The sequence below is a fragment of the Meleagris gallopavo genome, chromosome 8 (genome assembly GCF_905368555.1).
Source record: "Meleagris gallopavo chromosome 8, MGAL_WU_HG_1.1, whole genome shotgun sequence".
In the NCBI taxonomy this organism is placed as follows: Eukaryota; Metazoa; Chordata; class Aves; order Galliformes; family Phasianidae; genus Meleagris; species Meleagris gallopavo.
Genome location: NC_139411.1, coordinates 18751597 through 18778762, shown reverse-complemented (window position 1 = coordinate 18778762; position 27166 = coordinate 18751597). Strand labels below are relative to the sequence as shown.

Here is a 27166-nt window from a genome sequence, read left to right as displayed (position 1 = left end):
TTGCTGCTAACAGCAGCCCTGGAACATCAGGTAAATAAAGGCAATCTTCTGGATAACTTGTTCTGTAGGTGCAGAATTTGTTTTCTAAAATGCTCATCGGCCTTCTCATTAGAAAGCAATTCTGTGCAATTGACATCTTGAGAACTATCAGTGCAAATGTTATTCATCTGAGCAATTTTGGATCCCTCTTCCCTAAGTGTGGAATGCAGCGTGCAGTGACAGTAAAAGAAGGCAAGAGCAATAATTTCCCCAAACAGACTGCTTGACAGTCTGCAAAAACTGTCCCATTCCACATGTTTCATGGCAGCTTTGTGATGGTATTATCTGGGAGTAAAATTTTCCTGAACGTGGAAAAACTACTATAGCAGCTTCAGGAAAAAGGCCAGCTGAAGAAATCTAAATAAAAAATCTTTTCAGCATTTCCAAACAGTTATGGTCATATGTTAATATTTGTTTAAGGATATAATGGTATATTATTAAGTTCCTGATCCAGATTAGTGCATTTCTCAGTTCTCAAACTAATAGCAATGATTCAGAAAGTGATTGGAGCATCGCCTACTTAAACTACAAATGAGAAATGTTTGACAAAATGTTTAGTCTCTGTAAATGATACATTAACATAATAAAAAAATAATTAGCATCAGAGAGTTCTGACGTTATCTTATGCTCCCCCATATACTCCTGGCCCAGCAGACAGTAAGTATTTCTGGTAGAGCTCTGGATGCACCATTTGGTTTAGCAATTTCTTGCAAATTGCACACGTGAACAACTCAGAGCTGCGAAGCACTGGTGGTGGGTGGCAGCATGGCTCTTCCTCTCCTAGCATTGTCAGCATTGGGCCACTCAGCAAGGCAGTGACTAATGGGCTCTTGTGTCCTTCTGCAGCCTTTACTTTTGCCATCTCTTTTGTGTTTCAGCTCTGAGTATCTTCACTCTTGTATAAAAAGTACATTTCTCAGCTCCTGCCCCTTGTTTGCACTGTCCTACTCAGCTATGCACTTCCTCAGTACCTCCCTCCTTGACTTGCTTTTTGTAACATCACTTTACTTTCCATACTGCTTTCCAGGCCCCACATCTATGCTCCAGTCAGTCTGTCCTCTTCAACAGTTATCTGTTTTCTCCACAGGCGCAAACTCAAGCAAATGAACAATATCTGCTGCTCAGCATCCTGAGGGATGGCAGTCCATAAACTATGCTCTCTCACATTTCGTCTTCTCTATCCTGAGACATCTTGGATAGCAAGCTTTATTAAATGTTGGTGTGATGCCTAGCACCGTGACCCCCACTTCCTGATTAGAAGTCCCAAAGCACTATCAGAATACAAATAGGCTATTAGTCTGGTGTCTTATCTGGTGTCACAGGGAAACCCTTCCATAAGAAGCATAAAGGGTTACATATGTGCAGAGTATCCAGATTGATTCAGATACACTACGCATCCAAAACTGGACAAACACATAGGACAATCTGCTATGGTAAGCTTCTTGTCTTAATGCTGTGACAGCAATTAGAAATATGGTTTGTTTATTTATTTATTTGTTTAATTTGTTTCTAGTACAATTCCTGAAGTGAAGTTTCAGGTGGATGATAACCATTTATTGAACTGCTGGAGAGGCACTGAGTTGGTGGAGATGTACTGAGAAGGTGACTGTGTACTCTGCTTACATATGTACCCCATAATCCTCAAGATTTCTGGTTCACACAAGGAGGATTTCAGTGGAACATTCTGCTGGTGTTAGGAAAGCACAAAGTTTTGTCATCTTTAAGCCACCTTTAAGCAGAGGGGAAAGCTGAGGATACAGAGCTGCAGCCTTGAGATGCTCAATGAGGTATTTTTATTTAGGAGCATAGACTTGGAAGGAACCTCTGGGGTCACTTTGAAACAGGAAGTCATAATCCTGCAGTTCTTGATAAATACTCTCAGCAGAAGTCAAAATAAGCTGTTCTTTTTCAGTTAAATAGCTGACCCTGGGAGCAGAATGGGACAGCTCTGCTTTGGGAAAAATATACCTGATTAGAAATAACCTATAAATGCCAAAAGCTGCACAGAATTAGAGAGCATTTACTTCCCCTAAATGTAAGAACACCTTGGAATTTAGCTAGCTGCCAAACCGCTTGACTGAGGTGCCTACCATGGTGTGCAATTGTGAGGGGTTAAAAAAGCAAAAGGAGGTTGTAGAAGTGCTGTTTTGTAGACCACCCAGCTGACAGGCTCTTTTGCGTCTATCACCATCTCCTGTATCCTATTTGAATGTGCTCTGCTGTATTTGGTGTCATGTATGAGATGGATTAAGGGGCAAGCATGCCTGTGGGTGTTCAGTGGGGAAGGGAGGTCTGACCCTGGTGAGAAACCGGGGACAAGGTGGTGGCATAGAGAGGGCTATTTCCTTGTTTTGTCTTTCCTTTCATCTGCTGCTGGGGTAAAGCCATTTCTCTACAGCAGATCTACACAGTTACAGATGAGGCCATCCATGACCATGCAAGGCATGCTGAAGAAATGAACTCTCTCAAAGCACAAGAGATACTAAACTTTAAGTGTCTCATTGCCCACTGTCACTGAATGTGTATGGTGTTTCTTTCCATTCTCTTGCATTTTAATGTTCTAAAACGTTCCCACCCCTCACTGCTCATTCTGTGCCATGTTTGTTTTTCTTAAATCATAGTTGTGTTTTTTATTAAAAATGCAGCTGTTGAGGGAAGGGAAAAAGAAAATGAGAGCAAGAGATAAACATGAATAAATGTATCAAAGACCTACAACTAATTAATGTTTGATGCAATCTTAAAGACAAGTAAGAAATACAGTAGATCTATCCTAGGGAGCTATGCAAATAGGCCAAGTGGAGGAAAATACTAGAAGTGATCTGGAGCTAGGTGAACAGGGTAACTGTAACCAATAGACCCTTACTTTCGCTCTAAGCACTAATGGATTTTCTCCAGCTGTGCTTAGGCTGCTTTGTACTTCATAAAATTTGTCTGCACAAATGTTCTCAGAGTGCCTTTGAGAGCTGTGTACATTGCTGTTCACAAGAAAAACAGAGTTCAAATTCCTCTGTGCAAATGAACCTGCTGTGGGAGTGCAGCTGGGTGCTCAGACATAGGCTGGCATGAGTTTCTCAGGCTCAGCTCTGCTGTCGTCACTGTGAAAGCACTGTAAGGCATGTACAGCGTGTGTGCATGTATGTAGTTAAATTCTGCACTGATTCAGATGTCCTGTGCAGATTTCTGTATTGCCAAACAGGTATCTATGGGTGTGTGGGATCCTGTACTTATTTACCTGTTGTATAAATTGAGGCCAACCCCTGTGGGGTGGTTAACTACACAACATATATAGCAACTGTCTCCTGCACCACAAAGTTAAGAAAAGACAGAACATGAGAGCCAGTCAAAGTAGGATCAGGAGCAGAGGAGATAAGTGACCACACAAAGAATGGCTTTTCTGTCTCTGTCCTAATTTGTAGAGGCTGCAAGCTGTACTTCTCATGGCATGGATAATTAGAAAATAGCATTGGGGTGTAAACAAGTGAAGTTTTCTAACTTCAGCGTACATTTGCTAGGATGTCATACAGAGTGTTTGTTAGACTCATGCAGCAAGAAGAAAGGTAATTATTTAACTTAGTACAGTGGCTGTAATGCAGCACTCCTGAAGTCAAGGGGATGGTTTGCACAGGTTCTGCTGTGGGTTTTCTGTTGCTGTGTGTGCCAGTTGTCTCTAATGTAGTTGTTTTCAGTTGCTTGTAGCCTCATTTAATATTTGCTGTTGGCATATGTATTGGTAGGAAGGGCTCTGTGGGAATAAAGTGTAAATAAATAATAATTAATAAGAGTTTGGTATGTCACCAAACTCTTCGCAAGTGTGCTTATAAACAACTAAAATGCAAACTGGGCTCTCACACCCTACCTGAAGCTTGTTTGGGAGGATGGGCCAGGGACCCAGGCTGAGCTCCTGGCACTCAGCTATTGCTCTGTATTTAAAAATGAGTTTAGGCTCTCTATTTGGAGACTGAAAGATGGTATGTATATTTTTACTTTACTGTAACATGCATAAGAAATCAGAGTTATTGTTATCTCTTCTGGCATTTCCGGAACTTCCTCTTCCACTCTTAATAACTGGAATTTGAAATGAAGTTTTCATCCCTCCAGGAGAGATGGTGAAATATATTGCTTCAATCCAAAATAAGAAGCTCTGCCTTACCAAGGTGCTGAAGGGTTCTGCTATGGTATGTCTGGACTGCACTGAATCCCTCTGGGATGTATCATGTGCCTGTATATACTCCACCAAACTGTGTTACTTCTGATTGCCCGTAAAATGTCAATGGCATTTTATCAGTACACTGTTAATTCAAGCAACTAGCATGGATTTTCAGAGGTTATTCAATCACTCCAGCATTTTGAACCTAACACATTAAACTTGCAGTAAATCCATCTTTGAGGTCTCTAGTGTTGGCTATGAAATGTGATTGCTGCTTGGTACTTGCTCTCTTGTTCAAATGAATTTGGTAGGATAATGTTGCCAAACAGGGGTGTAACCGATCTGTGACACCCTGGCTTTATGCTAGACTAGCTACCAGGTTTTTTTGCATCTAGATTAGAAGTGGATACCCACAAAAATGTTGCATTTTGGTTTTCATCTATGTCGGCAGGGATGTGGCTGTTGCCACCACATTGTGCATTTTGCTCTTGTCATTCACTGATCCAGGATGAAGAATCATGTAAGGACACAGACACAGCCTTCAATATCAGATAGCTTATCAATCTAGTAGCTGCACATATTTAATCAGCAGTTGTTGCTTGGAGCTATACAGAAAGGGGTGGATAATTGACAATACTAGTTAAAAAAAAAAAACAAAACAAAAAAAAACAATGACTCATTAGTGCATGTCAACTCACTCCAAAAGTAATGTAACCTTTGTGATGTATGGATGGATTCAGCACATGAGAAGTATGGTCAGCTCACAGATTTGCAGCACATGGTGGAAGACAAAGAATGTGAGTAGCAAGTAGCAAATCCATGGATGAGTCCTCCGTGTCATGAACCTGCAGCCCTGTAACTTCTGACTAGCTGTTTTTTCAGCTTCCATAATGGTCTTTTAGCACAGAATTTGTGAGCAATGCTATAGTACTTTGCCTACATACGTGCTTTCTTTTCTTACTGCATTTGCCAATCTATTCTACCTTTTCTCTTCTGTTTGTCCAAATGGTTCCTCAAGAGAGCATGTTTTGTTTTTGTCAGAGTTTGTTTCCAAACGTAGTGGGATAGGAGGGTGTTGCTATACACTGGTCTATGCAGTGCTGCATATTTGTCTTGCAGTAAATAGGTAAGGTCAAAACCTGGACTTTACATTTCAAGGAAGAAATCACAAGGCTTGTGAGGAGGTCAGTAGTGTCCCTTGATCGTGTGTGCATCTAACATGCTGCTTAGAAAGCTCTGTTAGGTGCCTAGGCAAGTTTAGCTTCATACTGGAAAGTCGTGTCAGAAAAGGAAAACTGTCCTAGTCACTGCTCTGGAACTTCATTGATCTTTTACTTGCTTGAGTCCTAGCAATTGAATACCTCAAAGACAAAGTTTGAAATGTTTAACTCACTTGGATCTTGTTTACTGTGTGCTTTTTCTTATCAGCTGTGGGAATGAACTTGTAAAGACTGCATCCATCTGGGACCCTTTACCCTCACTTGGAGCGTGCATGAGATACGGGATTTGGGGCTGCTTTCAAAAGCTCTGATAACCCCAGCTGCATGTTTGTTTGATCTTTGTGAGCTGCTGTGACCACTGCTGTGTGATCCAAAACACAGCTATGTCAGATGTCCCATGGCCTATTCTTGAACTGTGGAGCACTTAGATGATGATGCAGAGTGGAGCCATGTGTATCTCTCCAGAACTCTGTGGAAGTGACAAGTGAAACAGGTCATGTTATATTGGGCTGGTACTTCAGGCTACAGTGAAGATCACTCGTGCTAGAATCCATATAAGCACGGAGGATAACATAGACTTTGCAGAGGGTTCAAAACACTATTTAACTTATGATGAAATGGATATTTGGCACAATAGAGGAAGAGAGAGTAATAAAGAGTGCATGTTCTGATGCTTATAGTTGGCTTAGATGTGGGCTTGGAATCACTGGAAGCTTTATACAAATATTTACTTACAAATAAATACTAGCAAAGCCTATCATACAAAGAGAGAAAACAGAACAATCATTTTACTTTCCAAATACACTCACAGAGTATGGGATTTTTGGCTTCAAGTAAAATAAGTGAGAGTTCACTATCTGAGGAGCAACAGGCATGAATAAATGATACACGAAGAATACAGAGATGGATGTTTCTTGATAGCCATCTCAGCTTAAGTAGTTGGCAATTTCATAGAGTTTTGGCATCTTTTTATGGGTATTTTCATCCGCTGATAGGGATACTGTTTCAGACGTGATTGCTTTAAATCACTGTTTGCAGGTGTTGACAAGCACACACTGGTGTGAAGTGACAAAGGTTCAGGTGCCCCATACTACAGCACAGACATTGGCTTTTGGACTCAACTCCCGCCTTTGCAAGCTACACGAAGGTTAAAATTGTATTCCCTCAACCATGAATTTTGCCCTGAACAGTGTACCAGAAGTAGAGCTGCCTCGATCAGAGGCTGCAGTTTGAAATAAAGTCCAGGGATTGGTGTGTGGTGCTGCAGTCCCACTGAGGTGAGCTGCAGGTCTGGGCAGCAATAGGGTGAGTTACACCTGTGGGGAAAGGTCTGCTGTGTAGTAGGGTGCAGCTGCTGGGGGTATCGCCCTGGTATAAGACATCAGACATGAGGACGAGTTCTGATGACTCAGCCTCACTTCCAACAGATTTTAATACCCTGTATTTAGAAGGAAAACTCACCTTTACATTTCACAGCTCTGTACCCTGACTGTTCTCTGCCTGTTTCTTTGCAGATGGCAAGCAGCCCCTGGACTCATCTTCTCTGGTTTGCGGTGATGGGAGCCAAACAGCAGTGCTGAAGGGAGGAAGAGGAGCATCGCCCTGCCACAACATGGCCCCGCGTGCCAGCCCACCTGATGGTGGCTGGGGCTGGATGATTGTGGCTGGCTGCTTCCTGGTCACTATCTGCACCAGGGCCGTGACAAGGTAAAGGGGCTGCTGCTCGGCTCTGGCCTGCTGTGGTGCTACCTCTTTTCTCCTTTCATCTCAACAATGTTTCTCAAAAGCAGAAAGAACAGGAAGAGACTGCTGCTTTGCACAAATGCGATGTGTATGTTTGGGGTGAGATGGCTTCCACAGCTGCCTCTGGGTTGCTTTGTTGTTGGCTGGAGGCAGGAGCCCGCTCCCTGTGAACATGGACACTGAGCTGTGTTAAGCACAGACAAGCGCTCTGGTGAGGGAGAGAGACTGAGGCAGCAACTTCTTGGCCAAGCAGTGTAACACAAACACAGCATTTCCTACTTCACGTTCATATCTTGTTTAGAATAAAATTGCCAGGTGTAGGAATATAAGGAGCTTGGAATAAACATCACAGAAGGGACATGTGAATGTTGACATGATGGTAGTTTCTGCATGCAAACATATCTGTTCCATAATGCAGATTTCCTAGTAGATTTCTTTCCTTTTTCACATATGAAATGTAAAAGAGTCCAATAAATAATCTGACAAGTGTTAAACATCTGGAGAACATACAAAAGTGAAATATATGCAAGAAAAAACATGAAGAAAGTGACTGCCCATGGATTACAGTAGAAAGAAAAGAGGGAAAAAGAGATCTCTGCTGCTGCTAGTGGCTGGAAGAAAACCATGCAGCCATTCATCTGTTCCCTGCAGAGGAAGGTGAAACACTAGTTCTTGTGCAATGAGGTGGAGTAACAACTCCTGGAGATGTTTTAAAGAAGTGCTGGAAGGGCTGTTGGCTCCTGTGGTATTTTTATCCTCTGGAAGGTGTTGCTTTGCACTTGCTACCATTTTTGTACTTGTGCATGTAAGAACACATAGCTATAGGTGGTGCTGGTTCTACAGGTGCTGTACCAGACCTGCTCTGCTTGCACAGGCACGAGTATCATTTCAGTGAGCAAGCATGTCAGTCAGGAATAGGAGCTGAGCTTTGTGTACTAGGTTAACAACATCATGATGTGGCTATAAATTGCTGGTGATAGTTACAGCTTCAGTTTCATTTCAGTTGAAAAATCATATGAGTTATAAAAATCTAGCAGCAAATACCACAATAAGAAATGCGGTGTTTAATGTTGATAATCCCTCTGGATTAGTCTGACCTGTCTGAAATATGTTCTAAATCAGCCTTTCTAATCCCCCTGTTGTGATCGTAGCTGGAATGACATTTTGTGATTCAGTTGTTGCCAGTGCAAAGCAAGGATTCTTCCCTGCTTGAATCACACTAACATAAGTACTTTATGTAGAGTTCTGTTGAGGTTACTAAACTTGCATGCACCATTTCATGTCTTGTGTAACATACATTAATTATTTCCAGTGCTCCTTTGCAACGCTCTATAAACATCTCCTTCCAGTTGGGATCCAGGCAAACTACAAATTTGATTGTTGTTGGGGGCTGGGGAAGGACTTTGAAACAAGTTCTCTTTATCCCTGAAGAATGAGATTGGTGTTTTCTGGGAGGCAGTCTTCAACAGTTTGGTGTTTGTGTTTTCTTCTTTAGGTGCATCTCCATTTTCTTTGTGGAGTTCCAGGCGTATTTTGGGCAGGATTATGCCAGAACAGCTTGGATCCACTCCATTGTCGACTGTGCCACAATGCTCTGTGGTGTGTATTGCGTTTTTACGACTAGTGTGATTGCTTTTTCTTCAGCTCCATCTGTTTTGGGAGCACCCATCAGCCAGTGCAGTAGGCTGGGGAGGGTGGATGCTGTGGACTCTCAGAGGTCTGGTGTATCTGAGCCGTTTCCCCTAGTGTAGTTGAGCAGGAAGAGACTGACTTCACACTAAAGAAAAGAAACAGAATTTAGTTTTGTTGAGTGATCTAAGTTTGCAGAAATGTATGTGGTCTAATGGGACAAGTTTTTTGAGAAGTGCTAGCTGAGCGTATTTCTTTTGCCTATTGATTGGAATCACATTTGAGAATTAGCACAGGCTGTACTTTTTGCCTTTGGATCAAGTCACATCCTCCTCATTTTAGCAACTTGTGTTTACAAATACTATTTTCCTTTAAAAGAAAATTTTGTGTTGCTACAAATTATGTGCATCAGTTCAACAGTTGTTCTGAATTTCTTAGGGTTTTACTTCAAAACTGTGCAATTAGATGAAAATCCAGGCCCTGATCCTGCTGTAGAGGGGTAAATCCACAGGCATTGCTTTGAAGACACATTGACACAGCTGCAATGAGACACAGCAACAGGGAGGGAGAGAGCTGGTGATGACATTCACTGGTAGAGGCAGAGTGCCCTGGGAACCTGTTGGAGAAGTGCAGGTCAGATCTGGTGGCTCTGGGGGTGGTCAAATGGTGTGAGACCTCCTCCGTCTATGTCTGACACAGAGCCCTCAGAAATGTTGCTTGATGTTACTCAGGGCTGAAGTAGGGATTGCAAGTTGAGCAAGGTCTTTGCAGTTGTAAGAATGGATTAAAGAACAGCGTGGACTCTCTTAGTTGTTGCTATGGCCTCCCCTGACCCCCGAATCTGCAGAGTAGTTGTGCTCCACGGTGATTTTGATCTGCTGAAAGAGCTACTGTAAACTTCAGTTTTATCCTGACTTTCAGGAAAATAGGTTTTTGATGCTCACCCCATTCTAGTAAGGGAAGCTGTTGAAAGGCTATCCTGATCACCATTTTGTCTGATTTCTCTTGATGATTGTTGCGATGAAGTGTGTCTGAAGACCTCCTATTAACTGCCAGCTTTGTTTCTTTAAAGCCCCGCTTGGGAGTTTCATCAGTAATCATGTGTCCTGCCAAGTTGGTATCATGCTAGGAGGGCTGCTCTCATCTACTGGACTAATTCTGAGTTCCTTCGCCACCAGCCTGGAACATCTCTATTTATCATTAGGAGTCCTTACAGGTAGGTGACACTCACCTTCTTGGTCCAGTTGGGAAAGCAGCACAGGAACATAAAAAATGATGGTCCTCCCTTTAAAGAGGGGTGATCTCCCCATGATGTAGTACCACACAGCAACTTGTTCACCTTGTTGTGGAAAAGAGGGTTTGGCTGCAGTCAGTGGGTCTCATACAGCCCAAATATGGCTTGCTGCAAAGCATCTCTTTAACATTGCTCCACTGAGGGCTATGGATAAAGCTCCAAAGTTTTGGGATGATGGGAAGGATTTTTGCAGCAGGTGATACCCAAAAAGATTTCTTCTTTTGCCTGTGATTTGGGAGGAGGTTGTTATGGTGGGAGTTGTAGAGTGCTTCCCAAATATTTGCAAATTAAAAATAAAATGTAAATCAAAACAAAATGAGTAAGTAGATGAATACCAAGTACCTCAGCTGGACACCTTATTTTTATCTGCATTATATTCCTTTTAAAAATCAAACATATCTCTGGCTAATAGTATTTCTGTAGCAGATCTTCCATTTGCATTCAGGTATGGTGACAGCAGATATCTTTGCTCTGTCCTGTTTTCCTGTGTTTGTCATGCACAGAGGAATATGAGAGGTGCCCATGGTCACACTGACATTCCTTCCTCATTAATACTGACCTGGTAGCCACGGTGATATAAGCCCTTGTATTCGGTCTCCTGCTGTTTAGTAATGAGGTGGTGGAATTACTGCAGTTCACATGCTGCCAACAGCTTATTCAATAAGGATTTCTTCTTTTTTTTTTTTTTTTTTTTTTTGTTTTGTTAATAGTGCATGTAGTTCCTGCATTACAATGTTAATCTTTTGACAAATGTGTTCATAACAAATAAAAAAGCTCCTTGTAGCTCAAAAGGACTGTGCCACATACCACCCTAATGCCACTGAGGCTTCCTTAGTGAGAAAAAGCAATTGAACTTTGTAGATGGGATTGTAAGGTGTCCATTCTGTAAGCAATTAATTTCTAGTCTGTAGACTGATTAATATAGAGATAACTGTTGGTAAAGGCTGGAGGTGATGCTCCAACATAGAGGAGGTCGGAAAGTAACTAAAAAAAGTCTTAAGTCCATAAAAGCAGCAGAACTTGAAACTGTGAAGAGTGAAACAGATGAGATGGGGGACTGACTGGTGAGAAATAAAAAAGCTTGTTCTAAGAGGTATAAAAATGTTTTCAGTCCCAAACTTTGCATTTCCGCTTTTCACAGGACACTCGTTGGCTCGTGAGAACCTATTTTCCCTACCACCTCATTCAAAACAGAGTATACTTGTCATAGCTCCTCTGCCATCTCCTTTCCTCATCCCCTCTAATCCACTCAGTTCAGCACCTGCCCAACACAGAGAGGCCTTTGAGGATAACCTTGCAAGCTGTTTATGGCACAGGTGATTACATTCCCAGCTGACACATTCTGCTGGGAACCTTTGGGGCACTTTTAACCCAAATGTAGACATGCTCCAGAACCCCATTCAGGAGCTCATTTTGTTGTCTCATTTGGAAATAAATGTTTTAGCATCGTAGCAAACATTTGATAGTTACAATCTCTCTGGTTTTGGCAGCGAAGGTCATGATCTTTTCCAAGAGGTGGATCTTACATGTTTACTGACTTGTACATGGCTTTGCATTCTGAGGCATTTTTCCTCTCTTTGTTTGTGCACAGGGATTTACAAATGCTCAGGACTCCAGCCAGTTTTTCTGTGGAGCTAGTTGAGCTGACTGAAAAAGGTTTAGTGGCAGGATATTAGTGACAGAGGTAGACTCCTTGTACTGCATTTGTGATCTGAAAATTAACAACTGGATTTGCACCAGATTGAAACACAAAGCATTGCCTCATGAATGTGCCCCACACCAGTGTCTGCACGGTTAAGATCTTATCTGGTATCCAGGAGATACCAGTTATGCATTTTTCCATACCATGCACATGCCATTTTTCTGGTGTTTGATAGCCCTGTTCTTGTGATTAAGTAAACACCACTGCTACTTTCTGAGCCTTGTTATCGTGGGTTAATACTGATGTGTTAGGTTTGTTAAATCAATGGCCCTGATAGTGGAAGGAAGGAGTCATCCTGGTTTCTTCCCACACTGGACTTCATGCTGCAGAATCAGGAAGAATTTACTATTTATTAAAGTGCTAATTAAAGTAAACTATGTGGCTTAATTTAATTGTTTTTTATATGTTGTGCTCAGAATTAAACCATCTGCACTGTGTTTTCTTTCCTAGGACTTGGATTTGCTCTCTGTTATTCTCCAGCTATTGCAATGGTGGGCAAATACTTCAACAAAAGGAAAGCCCTGGCTTATGGAATAGCTATGTCTGGAAGTGGAATCGGTACCTTCATCCTGGCTCCTGTGGTCCAACTCTTAATCGAGCAGTTTTCCTGGCGTGGGGCATTACTTATCCTAGGAGGTTTTGTCCTAAACCTCTGTGTCTGTGGTGCCTTGATGCGGCCTATTGCCCTTGAGGAGGACCGTAAAACTGTTCCGGGGCTTCTTGAAAAAGATTATGTCCCTGAAGCACAGAAACAAGACTTGAAACGAATGTCTCTCTGTTCACCTTTAATCAAAACATGGTCACATGAGTGTTTATGCTACTGTTCATGGAAGGAATATGACTTTTTACTCATGCCGGGCTTTATGGTGCTAGCAGTGTCTGTTTTATTTATGGCATATGGCTGCAGCCCTCTGTTTGTCTACTTAGTGCCTTATGCTTTGAGCGTTGGAGTGAGCCATCATCAGGCTGCCTTCCTCATGTCCATACTTGGCGTCATTGATATCATTGGTAATATCACCTTTGGATGGCTAACAGACAGAAGGTAATGCCTTATAGCTTAGCAAATGCAAGCTTTAGCCAGTAGGAGGCTGGATGCAAGTAGGGTGCAATGCATATAAGAGTTAACATTATGGACATTTTCTGTAGCACGTGTAACTTCTCCAGAAAATCAACACACAATCTAACTTTCAGAAATGTTTTAAATGTTTTGTCTCTTCATTGGCTTTTACTGGATGTTTTTTTTTTTTTTTTTTTTTTTTTTTTTGCGTGTGTGTAACTGTTTTTTCTTCCCTGAAGAAATGAAGTGTTTGTGCAAAGCTCTTGCATTTGACCTTGGAAATGTAACCTCTTGCCCAAGATATGTCAAGCATGATCCTCTGTATGTAATCCCTACAGGACAATACCCTATTTGTGCCTTTTCATCTCTTCTGTGCTGCTGGGAAGGTACAGAAGTAATGGAGAAAGAGCCAAGGTCTGGCTTACCATTGTCAGGCATTTACTCATAAGGACTGATGTAAAATTGTTATACATTTCTTACTATACTGAGAACTGAGCATCTAGCTAAACTAAGAGGTGTTTTGATTCTAAAAGACACATTATTCTTTGTGTTTATTCAGTTTCTGGGAAAAATCAATCATCGGTTTTGTGAGACAGGAGAGAGGGAATTGCCATTTTGCTTAGCTCTCACTAACTCCATCATTGGAGGGCTGATGTGAAGGATGACAGCTGAGAGAGGTGTGCTATATCTTATTATGCATAGTACTGGGAGTGCCTTGCTGAGCTGGAAAACCCATGAAATACTGCTTTTAGCACTGAATCTTCAGAGAGCTGCATAATCTTGGCAGTTGAGGAGCTGCCCTCACTACAGTCAGTCCTAAAAACAGTTTGGGCTGCTGTTCTCCAGCGGTTTCTGCAGCTGTAGGTTGGCATCTATTCTCACCAGGGCTCATTGCTGATTGAGCTTTTCATCTAGAAGCCTGGGTAATAAGTTGGACTTAAATTTGAGCAAAATGTAAGAGAGAGAGGCTGAAGTGCTACATCTCAACTGAGGTGCTGTGTCCAATGATATTCTTTCCTGTTTTGAAATTTGCAGGTGTCTGAAAAAACATCGGTACTTCTGCTACCTCTTTGCTGTAGGAATGGATGGCCTCTGCTGTCTTTTCCTACCAGTTCTCCAAAACTTCCCCTTGCTTGTGCCTTTCTCATTTACCTTTGGATACTTTGACGGTGCCTATGTAACACTGATCCCTGTTGTGACGGCGGATGTTGTGGGAACTTCTTCTTTATCATCAGCACTGGGTGTTGTGTACTTCCTGCATGCCATACCATATCTAGTGAGCCCACCCGTTGCAGGTCAGTTCACAAATGACTTTTCTGTAATCTCATTACTTTGATTTTACCTCTTGACCAAAAGCAGAATAGCCTAAGCTTCTAAGAGCTGTGACATTACCACTTCACATAGTGCAGAAATGAAAGATTTCTCTGGAATTATGCAGTTTTGAAAATGCTAGCTAAAGCAATTCATTCCAAGTTTTCTGGGCTTTTTTTTTTTTCTTTTTTTTTTTTTTCCCTTCATCCAGAAGACTAAATCTTTTCATCTCTGAGCTGCTTTGGACAAATGGTTGAGTCAGCTTCACTATTGTTGGTCCCAAGCTCATCCATCATTTTCCCTATCATTTTCCCAGTCTCATTGCAAAAGAGTAATGATGGGAACTTTACTCTTGTTATTCTTTGGAAAGCTCTTGACATAGTTTTGAATATTATGGTAAGTTAGAGATCTTTTCCAAAGAGCCATGTATAGGTATGTCTTGCATATCTTGTCTGCTGTTCACAGCAATTTCCAATTAATCTCTGTTTCTGAAGCTTTTAATTAAATTTTCAATAGCAAAAGATATTGCAAAAGGGAATGCATGAGCCCAGGGCGCAGCTCACTAGCAATTTTGGTATGAGGATCTCATGCACACAGTAGTTAAGTTGTTAAGCATGTCTAAAGACTAATGGTGCAAAGATGTTTATGTAGTACTGTGGGGATGACTGCTGTGTTTTTCTTGTGGGTTTGACATTTAAACAAAAATCCATAGAAATCTGATATTCCTGCTGATGCTATGGACCAATTTTCTCCCACATCAAGAGGTAAAAGAATAGTGGCAGCGATGTGAGCCTCTCTGGTTTTATGGTATTCATATGTGATAAAATTCCCAAAATGCAGCTGATCACAGGATTTGTAAATAAAAAAATATAATTTGTCTTCCTACAGGTTGGCTTGTGGATACAACTGGCAGTTACACGGCATCATTCCTCCTGTGTGGATTTTCTATGATATTTAGTTCAGTGTTATTATGTTTTGCCAGACTGGCAAAGAAAATGAAGAGGACACATTTGAAGTCACTCTCCACTGATACTCACAGCAAACAGCACATCTGGACAAATGGAGCAATAGCTTATTCTGTCACAGGAGAATTAGACCAAAAAGATGCTGAATTTTTACCTGTGGATACAAACAGCTATAGCAACAGATGACAATCACTCTTAAGATTCAGCACTGTGCAATCACAATGAGACAGAGGAGACTGCATCATGTTGCAGTGCTGAAGATGATAGTCCTGTGACACAAGGACAGTTAGATATTTCTGTCATGTTTTGATAGGCTAGAATCTGCAAACAGCATAGGAACTTGGAGTGGTAGATCAAAACTATACTGAGAATAGAGTTGGTAGATAAAAGTTTTGACAGATTTAGTTCTAAAGCGGTATGTTGACTCCACAGGTAACCTGAAAAAATATAATTGGCTATGATCGAAAGAAAACAATAAAGTAATCAGTCACCAAAGATGAAAAATAATGTTTAAATTATTTAAAAAATAGTATTAATTAAATAGGCATTTCACTGTTCCTGCCTGTTAGTTTTCAATGGAATAATCACAGATGCCACCAGAAAGCCTCTCCATTTTTCAGGCTGCATCAAACTCTTTGCCAATGACTGTTTTGAATGCCAAAGCCATTTTTTAGAAAATCTGACAGAAAGCTGTGATTTATGCTGAAAGTATATCTGAAGCTGCTTTAATTTCTACAGTGTGCCTGAATCATGTGCATACGTTGCAACTTCGTTTCAAGGGTGGCTTGAGTCCTGCTTTCCCAGTCCCCCTGCAGCAAAATGTTCAGGTGGTTTGGTTGCTGGCGGTTTTTGGTTGGTTGTTTTTTTTCCCCTGGAAACCTTTAGAGGCTGAATTTCTGAATGTTGACATTCCAGGTATGATCCTCCAGCTGGTGTTTTCTGAGTGGGTGTAAGAGGGTCATGGCTGCTCTGCCATCTGAACATTACTAGCTTAGATCTGTGCAAGCAGATTACTGAGAAGTAATAGCTCACCACACCAGCTATTAGTAAAGAGAATGTTGGCTGACAAGTTGCTCCTGTGTATTGCAATGGCCAGTCTGTCCCTTTTTTTTGCATCCGGGAGCTGTATCTTTAGATGATTCTACTTACTCACTTATACCAACTAACCAGGTCACTTGTCCTGGACAGAAAGCAACAGCTGTGATTTGCCAATGATTTCCTGCTACTTGTGCTAGGGATATTTGCTACATCTGGCTACTTTGTGAGACCTGGAGACTGAATGTAGCTCATGAGGTAAACTACTGATGGTTGGTTTATTAAAAATGGGATGCTTCTACATTTCCAGGGTGAATCCGTTAAGAGATGGAGAAACTTCACATTCTGAGATGCAGATTTTTTCTGTTTGATGATGTATGAAGCTGTAGTCTATTCATTAGCAAATTGATTGGAATCCAGATAAGTTTAATCAATGTTGTAATGTTGTTGACCGCCTGCAGTATGCTTGGTGTTTGCTGTTGGTGTCCAATTCCATTCTGTGCCTCAAGGGGGAGACCAACATGGGCTGCTGTTCATGACTTTGACTCAGATAAGAGAACAGCCACAGGGTCATCATGTATTTTATATCTATCAGTACTGTGTGTATCAATTACTTTTATTTTTCATGCATATTTCAAATACAATGCATTAAAACTGTTTGACTTCAGTTGTCTGTGCTCAAAGCATTTACCAATCCTGCTATGCCCCAGAATGGTCAGAGCAAGTAGTGTGAATTCCTGCACAGACCACAGATTTAGAGGTGGGAGTGCCAAAGCTGTTTAAAACTACCAGCACAACCTTTCTTCAGATCTGTGTGGGAAATGAGTTTGAGGTCCGAAGTTTCATTTTTATGTATGTTGATAAAAAGACAAAAAACAAAAATGAGTATTTTGTGAGTTGGAAACAATATGCACACTTGGAAGAAAGAAAAAGTTATATTTATTAGTAGTGATGAAAATATTGTTTTAGATTCCAATACAAATGTTCTGTATAAAAAAGTAGGGAGTAGCATGGTCTATAAGAAATTATTTCAGCAACTTATAAGAAACACTCGTTTTACAAAAATTTAGTTGTTTGGTTTTCTTTACCACATGGTATGTCAACAGTTGTTGGTGCCATAACTGCATGTTATAAAGGCCTGTTGTGGAATATTGTTATCACATTTTGATATGAGTAAATAATACAAATTTGGTAACAATTATTAGCATATGGGGGTTGTTTTAAGCAATTTCAAGATATTTTTTCATAGGGTTTCCTGTTTATAAACATGAACGTTCATTTATAATTAAGGTAGTATTTATTGTTTTAAATAGCAATTCAGCAGAAAACAGTCAATTTGTTTTATACACAGACATATTTTGTAGAAAATTGTAGAATCATTTCAGGGTTTCTAGCGCTGTTTCTGCTTTGACTTAAAGGCGTAGGTACCAGAATGATGCTTTCTGTGCATAAAACTAAGTATAAAATATCAGCCCTGTGGTGAAATTCTCCATCTAAGAAACTTGGAAAGAATGAGGCATAGCAAAGAAATGCAAGTGGAATAACCAGGAATACAACCTAAGTTTGCAAACTCTCATGCCAAGCTTCTACTCTTTGCTCTGCACAACGAGAAATGAACTTCTCCATCCTGACATATGAAATGGATTACAATATTTTTAAAAATCGGTAATTATATCTGCAACATTTTTTCTTTCTTTCTTTTTTTTTTTTCTTTCCAGAAATGATACTATTCAGGCCGTTCTCATACAGGGTACACTGGCAGAGCACAATGTGGCAGTAGGCAAATATTGGGCAAGTTGTGAACAGAATAATACTGCATTCCCAACAGCCCTATTCAGCACCAGTGGAGATATAACCTTGGATGGGGCACTGCATTGCTGAACCTCTCTGGCTGCCCGGGACTTGGCTGGGGCAACATCTGCCCAAGACAGAAACAGATGGATCCTGCCTGCAGTAATGCACAGTATTTTGGGCAGCATAGCAGAATTCAATGCAAGTAAGTGCAGAATATGATTTCTAATTGGTTTTATAGTTGATAATTTTTTGCGCTGACAGCAGTGCATAAAGAGCTTTGAGACACTGAGATGCTAACAGCCTTCATGGCCCTGTGGCATCTCCACCATCTGCTCCACAACCAGTGCTGTTCCCAGCCAAGGCCCTGGGCAGGTCCCCACCCTGACACATGGGCAGCCCTTTTCCAGGAGCGCCATATCATCTTTGAGCCCATTCTGCCCTGGCTGCAAGGGGAGCTGTAGGAGATCTATATATGGGGCCAGGTGGTGGAAGTCAGTTGTAGCAGAGAGCCTAATAATCTCCACCCCCAGCCTCTATGGAGTGGATGAGGAGGCCCTTAACCAGGTGCTGGAGCCCAACCTAGAGCACCACGCAGTGACTTGTGTACGCCGTCATTGTGCAGTGCTGCACTGAAGAGGCCCCTAGGCTGCTGGCCTGACAGGATGCTGCACTGTTATGAAGTAGGAGGACAGCCCCATGGTTGGACCAGGGACCTTCAGCAGCCCTTCAGACTGCACCTTGATGAACTCCCAAGTACATTGGACACCATTCTTTGTGGAGGCTGCAGACACGTCATTTGTGCTGCCATCTCTGCAGCACAGCAGGAGCCCTGTGAGGAGCCTGGGAAGGAGGCAGCAAGTTCCTCTGCTCTGGCCAGGGCGGGGACTGCTTGCTCAGAGCTGTGCTGTCCTCCAAAGATGAAGGCCAGCAGCCTCCACAACCCTGCAGAAGGCCACTCCAAGAACGGCACTTAGCAGGGCTACAGCTAAAGACAAAAACAAAAAACAAACAAACAAAAAAACACCCAAAGACTACAGCACAAAGTATTGCTTTTACTCACTGCACAGAGGGCTACTCTTCCCCCTTTTGCTGATGCCTTCCCCTGCCCTGCTATGCACCTGTCTCAGTGAGACAGCCTGATGGGGAGCACAGCCAAGGTCTCCAGGACCTGGAGTTGTCTCAGTGGTGTTTGCTCCCAGCAAGAAAGCCTGCTGCAGATGTGAGGACTTGCTGTGGATGGCTGACAGCCCAGGAAGGATCACAGCTAGGAGAGCTGATGCAATCTGACCAAAGGGATGCCTCCATACCGTGCAATATTGTGCTCAGCAATAAAAACTGGAAAGGGAGAAGTGAGGATGGAGTTTGCCAGGGCTGCTGTTGTTCAGAGGCTGGCTGGATATTGGTCAGCTGGTGGTAAGCAAGCGCTTTTTGCATCACTTCTTTTTCCTGGTTTTCTTTTACTTTTCCCACATCTTATGTATTGAAGTGCCTTAATATAAACCCATGTTTCCCAATGAAATAAACAGATAGTCATTGTTTTATTGTTGAACAACATACAAGGTAGCAAACTGAACAAGTCAACACAGGTCTTTTCTAAATGACACTTGATATTCAAAAAAACACCAGAAATAACCATATTAATATCCTCATGCCTTTCAAGTGGATAGGTTAAATTTTATAATATTACAGTTCTCTTTCCTCAATAGAAGGTGAGAACTGCTTTCCAGCTTAGAAGCTTTGTGTCCGACAGTACTCATAGGCAACTTTTATAGCAGTACTAGCATGGCAGGCTAAGGTAGCTTAACTTCTTTTTATTCTTATCGAGCATGCTTTTTGGTAATGAACAGGCAAGCAAATGCACAATCGTCATCTGGTCATCATCTGCAGATTCTGCATTATCATAGAAGAGTGATGCCATCGGGTTTTTCAACTGGTTATAACTCTAAAAACTTAAAAAACTTAAAAAGTGAACAAATGGATTTATATTTTTTCTTTAAATGTGCTTTTGTTGTTGTTGAGAGAGATTTGGGAGTACTTCAGCTTGAGAGGGAAAGTCGTAGCTCATATAACGCACTCAGATATTCTTCATTGTCAGGATTATATTCATTGGCTTTCTCATAACATTCAATTGCTTCAAGCTTCTCATCATCTAGTTTATGAATGAGTCCAAGTGTACTGAAATCTTCTTCACCTCCTAATCCTCCTTGAATTCTCCTTTCCAACAGTCTCTTCAGGTACTGTTTGATCTTTTCTGCAAAATAATGGTTACCATTTTTTAACCCTTCTTTGTAATATTTGATTGCTTCAGATTCTGATTTCTTTTTATATTGCAGAAAATTTCCATAATGGTAGCATATTTCTTGTTTATCGGAGCAAGTCAGAATATTTACCTTCAGTGCTCTCTGAAATGTCTCTTCTGCTTCTCGATACATCTTTGCCTCCCCATACATCCTTGCCAAATCAGTTAGGGCACTAAAAAATTTTGGCTTTTGCTCAGTCACCGCTTTGAAATGAGAAATGCAAATTTGAATGAGTTCTTCCATTTGATCTTGAGGTGGATATCTTGTACTGCTTTTCAACTCATACAGCTTTGCTCTGTAGCAGAGTCCTAGCTGATGAAGCAAAAAGGTGGATTTTGGTGATATTTCTAGGGCTCTCTCCAAAACCTCTTGTGCCTTGTCCAGTTCTTTTTTCCTTCTGTAAAATTTAGCAGCGTATCTCAGGAAATAGGGAAGATCAGGAGTTTTCTGCATTCCTTCTTCAATGCATCTCTCTGCTTCATCAACTTGATCTAAGTCCTGAAGTTTCAAAGCAAGTAATGCCAGAAGATACGTGTCCATTGGATTCAGTTCCAGTGCACGCTTCAGAGGCGCCAGAGATGAGTTCACTTCTTCACAGCTTCTGGAAGAAAATTCTTCCAAACGATACATTGCTATTGCATAGCCAGCATTAAATTCTGGGTTGTTGGGTTCTTTCCTCAGAGCGTTTTCAAAGCACTCTTTTGCTCTGTCATAGTACTTTCTTCCAAATTTTAACAGTGCAAATCCTTGCTCAGCATAGATCTCTGGAAGCTGAATCTTCAACTGAGCAGTATTTGAAAGCTTTTTGCAACTGTTTTCAACTTTATTTATATACATTTGAGCTTCTTCATATCTGCCCATGTGGTAGTAGATCCAAGCAAAGTTCCCCCAGGTAATGAGACTTCTCCTGTCAATTTCATCTGGATAATATTTTTTAACTTCTTCTTCAGCTTTTTGGAGATATTCCAGAGCTGCTTCATCTGAGAGCTTTAGGTGGTATATGTAAGACAGTAGATTGTAATTTGAAATGTTGGGTTTTATGAAAAACTCAATCTGATCATATACTGATTCTTCCAGGCAGGCAAGATCTATATCCTCCTTCAGCAAAGTCCATGTAAAATAACATTCTAGCTGCAGAAGGGAGTTCTTCAAGGAATTCTTTGAAATAGTACTAGAATAAATTAAAGAAGATTGATTAACTTCTTATTGCTTGTGTTTTTAACCCAAGCATGATGTACTATAGAAGCAGGCAGTACCTTGGCTGGTGCCACTAGTCAACAATAGCTCATGTAAGCCACAACTGTGGAAAGCCATAAGTCTAGAGTAATTCTTCTAGTAATTCTCCTTGCCAGTAGAACTGAGAGCACCACTTACATAAAGGGGTGGTGGTCTGGATGCTGTTAGAGAAGGACTGCTCTACTCCAACACCAGCACTCCTCCAGCCCTCAGGAATGTATTACCCTTCCATAAAAATGGAGACCCTGCTGCATTTCTGCCTCTGGATTCCTCCATGCATGTGGGGATGGGCCTGGCAGCAGCTGGGGTAGCATATTACATGGGTTCCCCCCTCTTATCACTGACTTCTTGGTCAAATAGTTCACTGTCAGAAAGACTGCTCTGCTTTTTCCTTGTAAAATCAGGAGTATCTATCAGCCTGTATGGTGCCATGTATTCCCAATTAGAAAGCTATGTAGGAATTTGTATTTTTTCTGGGATGAAGGGGAAGTGAGAGCAAGTTCCTGATAAGACCAGTACCTTGTTAGAAACCTTTTTCCCCAGAGGAATACCATGGAAGAACAAACCCTGGCTGCCAAACCAGCTTGGAGCATTTTAAGTTGTCCCCCTCAAAACAAAATTAAAATGTTTTGTCCAAATTGTCACATCAAGGGGCAATCTAGTCCCATCTACTGGCAGGACTCAAGCTCAGATAGATGGGCAGACTTGAAGACCTTGAAGGTCCTTTCCAACCTGCAGGATTCTGTGTTTCTGTGCAAGTGAACTTAGTGATTCTGCATTTCCTGCTGGTTTTGGTGCCTCAGCTGAGAACCCAGAAAACTGCCATGAACGAAAACAACAGTAGAGAGTAATTTCATGAGTAATTTCACATTTGTGAACGTGTGTGGAATTTAAGTGACATGTTTCTTTCTAGCTCAGACTCTGACTACACCATATAGAACTGTAATGTGGTGAATTCTTCCTCTCTTTCTGACTGGTTAAGAGACAGCCTCTCAGCTAACTGGTGACTAGCGAAACAGAACTTGCAACAACATTCCCAAAACAAATCTGATGCAGATAAAATGCAGTTCAGTTTAGTATTGTGCATAATCTGTCAGTGCAATTTTCCAAGTTGTCATAAACATCCTAGATTTGCTCTATTTGAGTGTGTTTGCAGGACAGTCCTCAGCAAATGTTATCCCCCTTCTTCTGCTCCAGACTTCAGACCAGAATGATTTTCTGGTCCTCACAGTAGTAGAGAGCAGAAAGTAAATTCTCAGCTGCATCAGTACCAGCCATTCCCTTAGCTGGTCAGCAGCTGCTACTGCAGCCTGCATTTCATCCAGGAACTGCATGCACACAGCTCCTGACAATCAGCTCTGTAAAAGCAATAATGTTACAGCATTCAATTGCATCCTTCCCTTACTTTGATTCTTCCAGTGAATATTACGTAAATTATTCTCTGATGCTTAAGTCCCTACATACCTTTCTGCTTCCATTTATGCAAATTACAAACTTACATTCCCATAGCATAAGAATACAGAAAAAACAGCACTTGTAGACCAAGCTGCTCTCTTACCTCATGATTTGCCTTCTTTCTTTCTTTTCCTTTCTTTGCCTGTTTGCAGAGAAAGCTTTGAAGCCCAAGAGCTTCTCCCTGCAGTTGTGAGTTGCCTTTTATATGCTCTAGTGTGCACGTGATTGATGTGTATGATACTGGGAATCAGAAAGTGAAAGCAAGCTTCGTGAGTCTGGGAGGAGCTGCAAGGCAACCAGCTGGGAAATAGAAACTTATGAGTCACTCTGCTTTTTCCATTTTGGCTTTATGCCACACATTGACTTGTGCTGTGGAGCCCATGGTAACAGCTGCTAGCACCTCCATGTTTGAATTTAACCCCAAATTGCTAGCACTGAGAACTGCCCAGCCAGTGCAGCTCATGGCTGAGTGGCTGCTCTGTCACTGGCAGCTGGGTGTTTGCTGGTGCCTGAGACTGATAAGGTATGGATTGTCTCAAATAAATGTGAAAGGATTGAAATACTTTGTGGACAGTTTTACATTCAAAAGCAACTCTTTGGAGCTGTTTACCTTCGAATGGGAGGGTCCAAAAGTGTTTTCTGTCTGGGGACTTGGCCTGGAAACAAATGTTTCCAGCTTGATACAGGAAACTGGGAGATGATACTTTTGTATTCTGTGAAGGTCCACAAAGTCAGAAACCGTCACTCCAAAAGAGCAGGCTCAACCACTCGGTATGTAGGTCAGAGGTATGGACGTTTGTCATTTGTCCACAACTTACCACAGCAAATGGTCAGCCCATCACTACCAAAGATCAACACCACCAAGACATGGCTGGACTGAGGAGTGATGAACTGCTTTGCTTTGCTGTGTTTGTATATCTGTATGTCTGCTTGCCTCTCTCTTTCCCTATCATTTATTTTTCACTCTTCCACTCTTAGTAGTAACCGTTGCCTAACATTGTCTCACCTGTAGCGCTTATTAATCTTTATTAGCAATTTAACCAATTTTACATCCAAGTAGAGTATTTGTTGTTATTAGAAAGATCTCAATAAATTGATTAGTATTATTCCGCTGACTCTTCGATGACTCCATTGCAGCAGAGACCCCTGCTGATGTGAGGAGGCATGACTGAGGATAAAGAAACCCACTCTCTTGAAACCCAGGGGACAAGACAGCTGGGCAGATGCTGGATGCTGCCAGGGCTTCCTAAAGAGCAGTGAGTAACAGTGAATTGGGAAAGTTATAGCTGAAATTTCATTTGCTTCTGTTCCAGGACCTTTGAAATGGAGAAATCATCATTCTTTTGAAATTGGCTATACTTAAGAGAGAATACTTCATCAAATCAGTTTTGGAGAGGAAGGGAGACATTTAGTGAACTGTACCTTGAAAAATGGTGTGGTAACAGTGTTGGAAAAGTAAAGCACCCTCTGTTAAAAAATAACCCCCTTTTGAGAAAAAATACATATTCCTACCAGCTTGGATACTTTGTCTTGTGAAAAACAAAGGTGTCTTTGCTATTATATGGTGAATACGTTCTATATATATTATGATAATTGCATGTATGGGAGCACCGTCCAAACATCTGTTGAACTCCAGCAGCTTGAGGCCACGTCCAGTGCCATGGGGAGCCTGTTCCATGCCCACTGCCTTCTGGAGAAGAGTCTTTTCCCAACACACACCTGACCCTCCCCTGACACAGCTCTGTGCCGTTCCTTTGGATCCTGTCACTGTCTCCAGAGAGCAAAGCTTAGTGCTGCCCCTCTGCTCCTCTCGAGAGGAGCTGTAGGCTGAAGGCTCCCCTCAGCCTCCTCTGCTCTGGACTCAACAAACCAAGAGATCTTGAATACTCCTTATTCATTTCACTCTCCAGATCCTTTACCATCTCTATAGCCTTCCCTCGAGCATTCTCTAAAAGTTTTATGTCTTATTTTCTATGACCTGTCCACTGAAATGGACCCACAAGTGGCTGGCCACCAGCCTGATGTAACCCCAATTACTACAACATTTTGAACTCAATCCATCAGCCAATTCTTCACCCATCACTTTATGTTTTTGTCTAGCTGTATGCCGGATGTTTTGACCAGAATGAGAGAAACAGTATTGAAAGCTTTGCTGAGATTTCTGAGGTACTACATAACTGGCTTCCCTTGGTCAAGTATGTGGCTAACCTTGTCGTAAAAAGATATTAAGTTTGTTAAACAGGACTTTCCCCCCATGAACCTGACCCACAACAGTATTGTCTTTCAGGTGTTTTTTCAGTAAGTCCAAGAATAACTCCTTAATTTTATGAAGCACTGAAGTGAGACTGACAGGCCTGTAATTACAAAGGTCTTATTTCTTGAAAACTAGGACAACATTTACTAGTTTCCATTCAACTGGAACCAATCCATATTCACGAGACTGCTGAAAAATAATAGAGAGACTTCTCATGATAACATCATGATTTCCATAGGATGAATCCCATCAGGCCCCGTAGATGTATATGCATGCATCTGAAGCAGCAAGTTCAGTATACATTTTGGTTTGGCTGGGAGTTTATCATTCACATAATCATGGTCTTCTAGCTCAGCCCACTTCTCCCTGGCCCATCAGTGTCCAAGACAGAGGCATAGAAGGCATTAAACATCTCTGCTTTGCCTGCAACCCTGTTTCCGAGGTGACTGTCATTATCTGTGGTCCTGTTTGCTGTGAATGTATCTGAAGAAGCCCTTCTGTTGTTTCCCCACAGCTTTAATTTCGACTGAAATTTGACAACAATCATTTTCTCCCTGCTGTGGCAAATAGAATCTCTGTAATCTTCCCCTGTTGCCTGAATTCACATCCAGTGGCCATACATTTTTCTTTTCCTCCCTAAGCTTTACAAGAAGATCCCTGGGCCTTCTGCCCTGCCTGCTTGTTTTCTGACATTTTAGGATTGACTAAGTTGTCTCCATTTGTGCCTTGCCCAGCAGCATTCCTCCTCATCCACCAGACATGGGGTGAGCGCTACGCTACAAATCCATGCTTGCAAAACCTTCCCCTGGGTGGTAACAGTCCAAAGCAATCCTCCAGAGCAGACAGAAGATAGAGCACAAGACACTGATTTCTGGCATCGCTGTGCCTCACTATGACAAAGATGGAGCATGACTCAGCAAGATTTCAAGCTCACCTTTTTCTTACTGTTTCTCCTTGTGTCTGCAGGAAAAGAGAGGCAGGAAAGAGGCAAAGGGCTCAGGTGACAGAGCATGGTAGGGAGCAGGGATGTGCAAGTAGAGCCTCAGAAACCTTCATGAGCCCGGCCCTGAGCACTTCTCTGCCACCTTCAGGAGGATCTGGAGGGAAACAATGCTGATGCAAGAAACTCAGGATTGCGAATGGTAGTGGGGTCACCTAATGTGCCATTTTTTCACCACAGCCAAGATCAACACTGTAGATTATCACTGGTTCCTGGCTTCAACTTTATTGTTGCTTCTAGCAGCTTTGAGCACTGGTTCCTCAACCTTCTGCTCTTCTCCCTCCCTCCCTTTTCCCTACGTAGAGCTACCTTTGTAAGAAGAAAAGCTGGCAGCTAGAAAACTAGGACAAATTTCCCTACATTTGATCAACAACCATTGGTTAACCATAGGCATGACTGAGCACACTGTTAGGTTCCTGCTCACTTTCGCTTATATTATGAAAGAGCACTTGAGTGAGATCTGAGAGGTGTGAGGTGAACTCTCCCTGGAACAAGTGTGCTGGCTATCTGGGCACTGGCAGTTCAATCATCTTGTTACTGTCAGTGACTGACGCTGTTACACCTTATGATGCTTGTTGTAGACCAAAACATGTACCTTAACAGCAGTGTTTTGGAAGTGCAGGGTTTATGTTTCCTAAGATCCACCATCTACTATACCAAGCTATGCGGCTGTAGAACTAAGCTGGCATGTCACGAGTGATACCATTAGTTGGATCTGTGAAGGCAATCCCTTCCTTCATCTATTCTCCTTTCAGCTCTTTCTTCCTTTCCTATGTGCTCTGTGTTCACCCACCCCTTTTCCCCCCTGTACCTTGCACACGAGTTTCCCAGAGCTTTACTGTGCTCTGCCCTCCATTTCTGGAACAGTACTTTGTTTGTGTTTGTTTTCTGTTTCCCCAGCTCTCACGTGATTGTGAGAGAAAGAGGAAGTGAAAGCAAGCTTTCTCTCTGAATCTGCAAGGAGCTGCAGAGGCTGCCAGATAGA

General features: G+C 41.9%; 2 protein-coding genes across 9 annotated transcripts in view; one reads left to right on the top strand and one right to left on the bottom strand.

Annotated features, from left to right (window-relative positions):
• The window catches only part of SLC16A12 (solute carrier family 16 member 12), a 28164-nt gene extending 11355 nt beyond the window's left edge, over positions 1 to 16809 (top strand). For 7 of the 8 annotated variants that reach the window (XM_010714501.4, XM_010714500.4, XM_085229712.1 and 4 more), the window contains 6 exons: positions 6921 to 7113; positions 8645 to 8748; positions 9851 to 9994; positions 12225 to 12816; positions 13867 to 14126; positions 15031 to 16809. In XM_010714501.4, the coding sequence (XP_010712803.1) occupies positions 7019 to 7113; positions 8645 to 8748; positions 9851 to 9994; positions 12225 to 12816; positions 13867 to 14126; positions 15031 to 15293 (1458 nt within the window). In that variant the 5' untranslated portion in view covers positions 6921 to 7018 and the 3' untranslated portion in view covers positions 15294 to 16809. Of the gene's footprint in view, positions 1 to 1552; positions 1642 to 6920; positions 7114 to 8644; positions 8749 to 9850; positions 9995 to 12224; positions 12817 to 13866; positions 14127 to 15030 lie in introns of all 8 variants that reach the window. The other variant, XM_085229715.1, reaches the window with a different exon arrangement.
• Positions 16810 to 19455: 2646 nt separating this feature from the next.
• On the bottom strand, positions 19456 to 23185 carry IFIT5 (interferon induced protein with tetratricopeptide repeats 5). The gene is made up of 2 exons (XM_010714503.4): positions 23031 to 23185; positions 19456 to 21407 (listed from the first exon to the last, which is right to left on the bottom strand). Exons 1-2 carry the CDS (start codon positions 23033 to 23035, stop codon positions 19973 to 19975), a joined length of 1440 nt encoding a protein of 479 aa, XP_010712805.1. The 5' UTR covers positions 23036 to 23185; the 3' UTR covers positions 19456 to 19972.
• Between the last annotated feature and the right edge of the window lie 3981 nt (positions 23186 to 27166).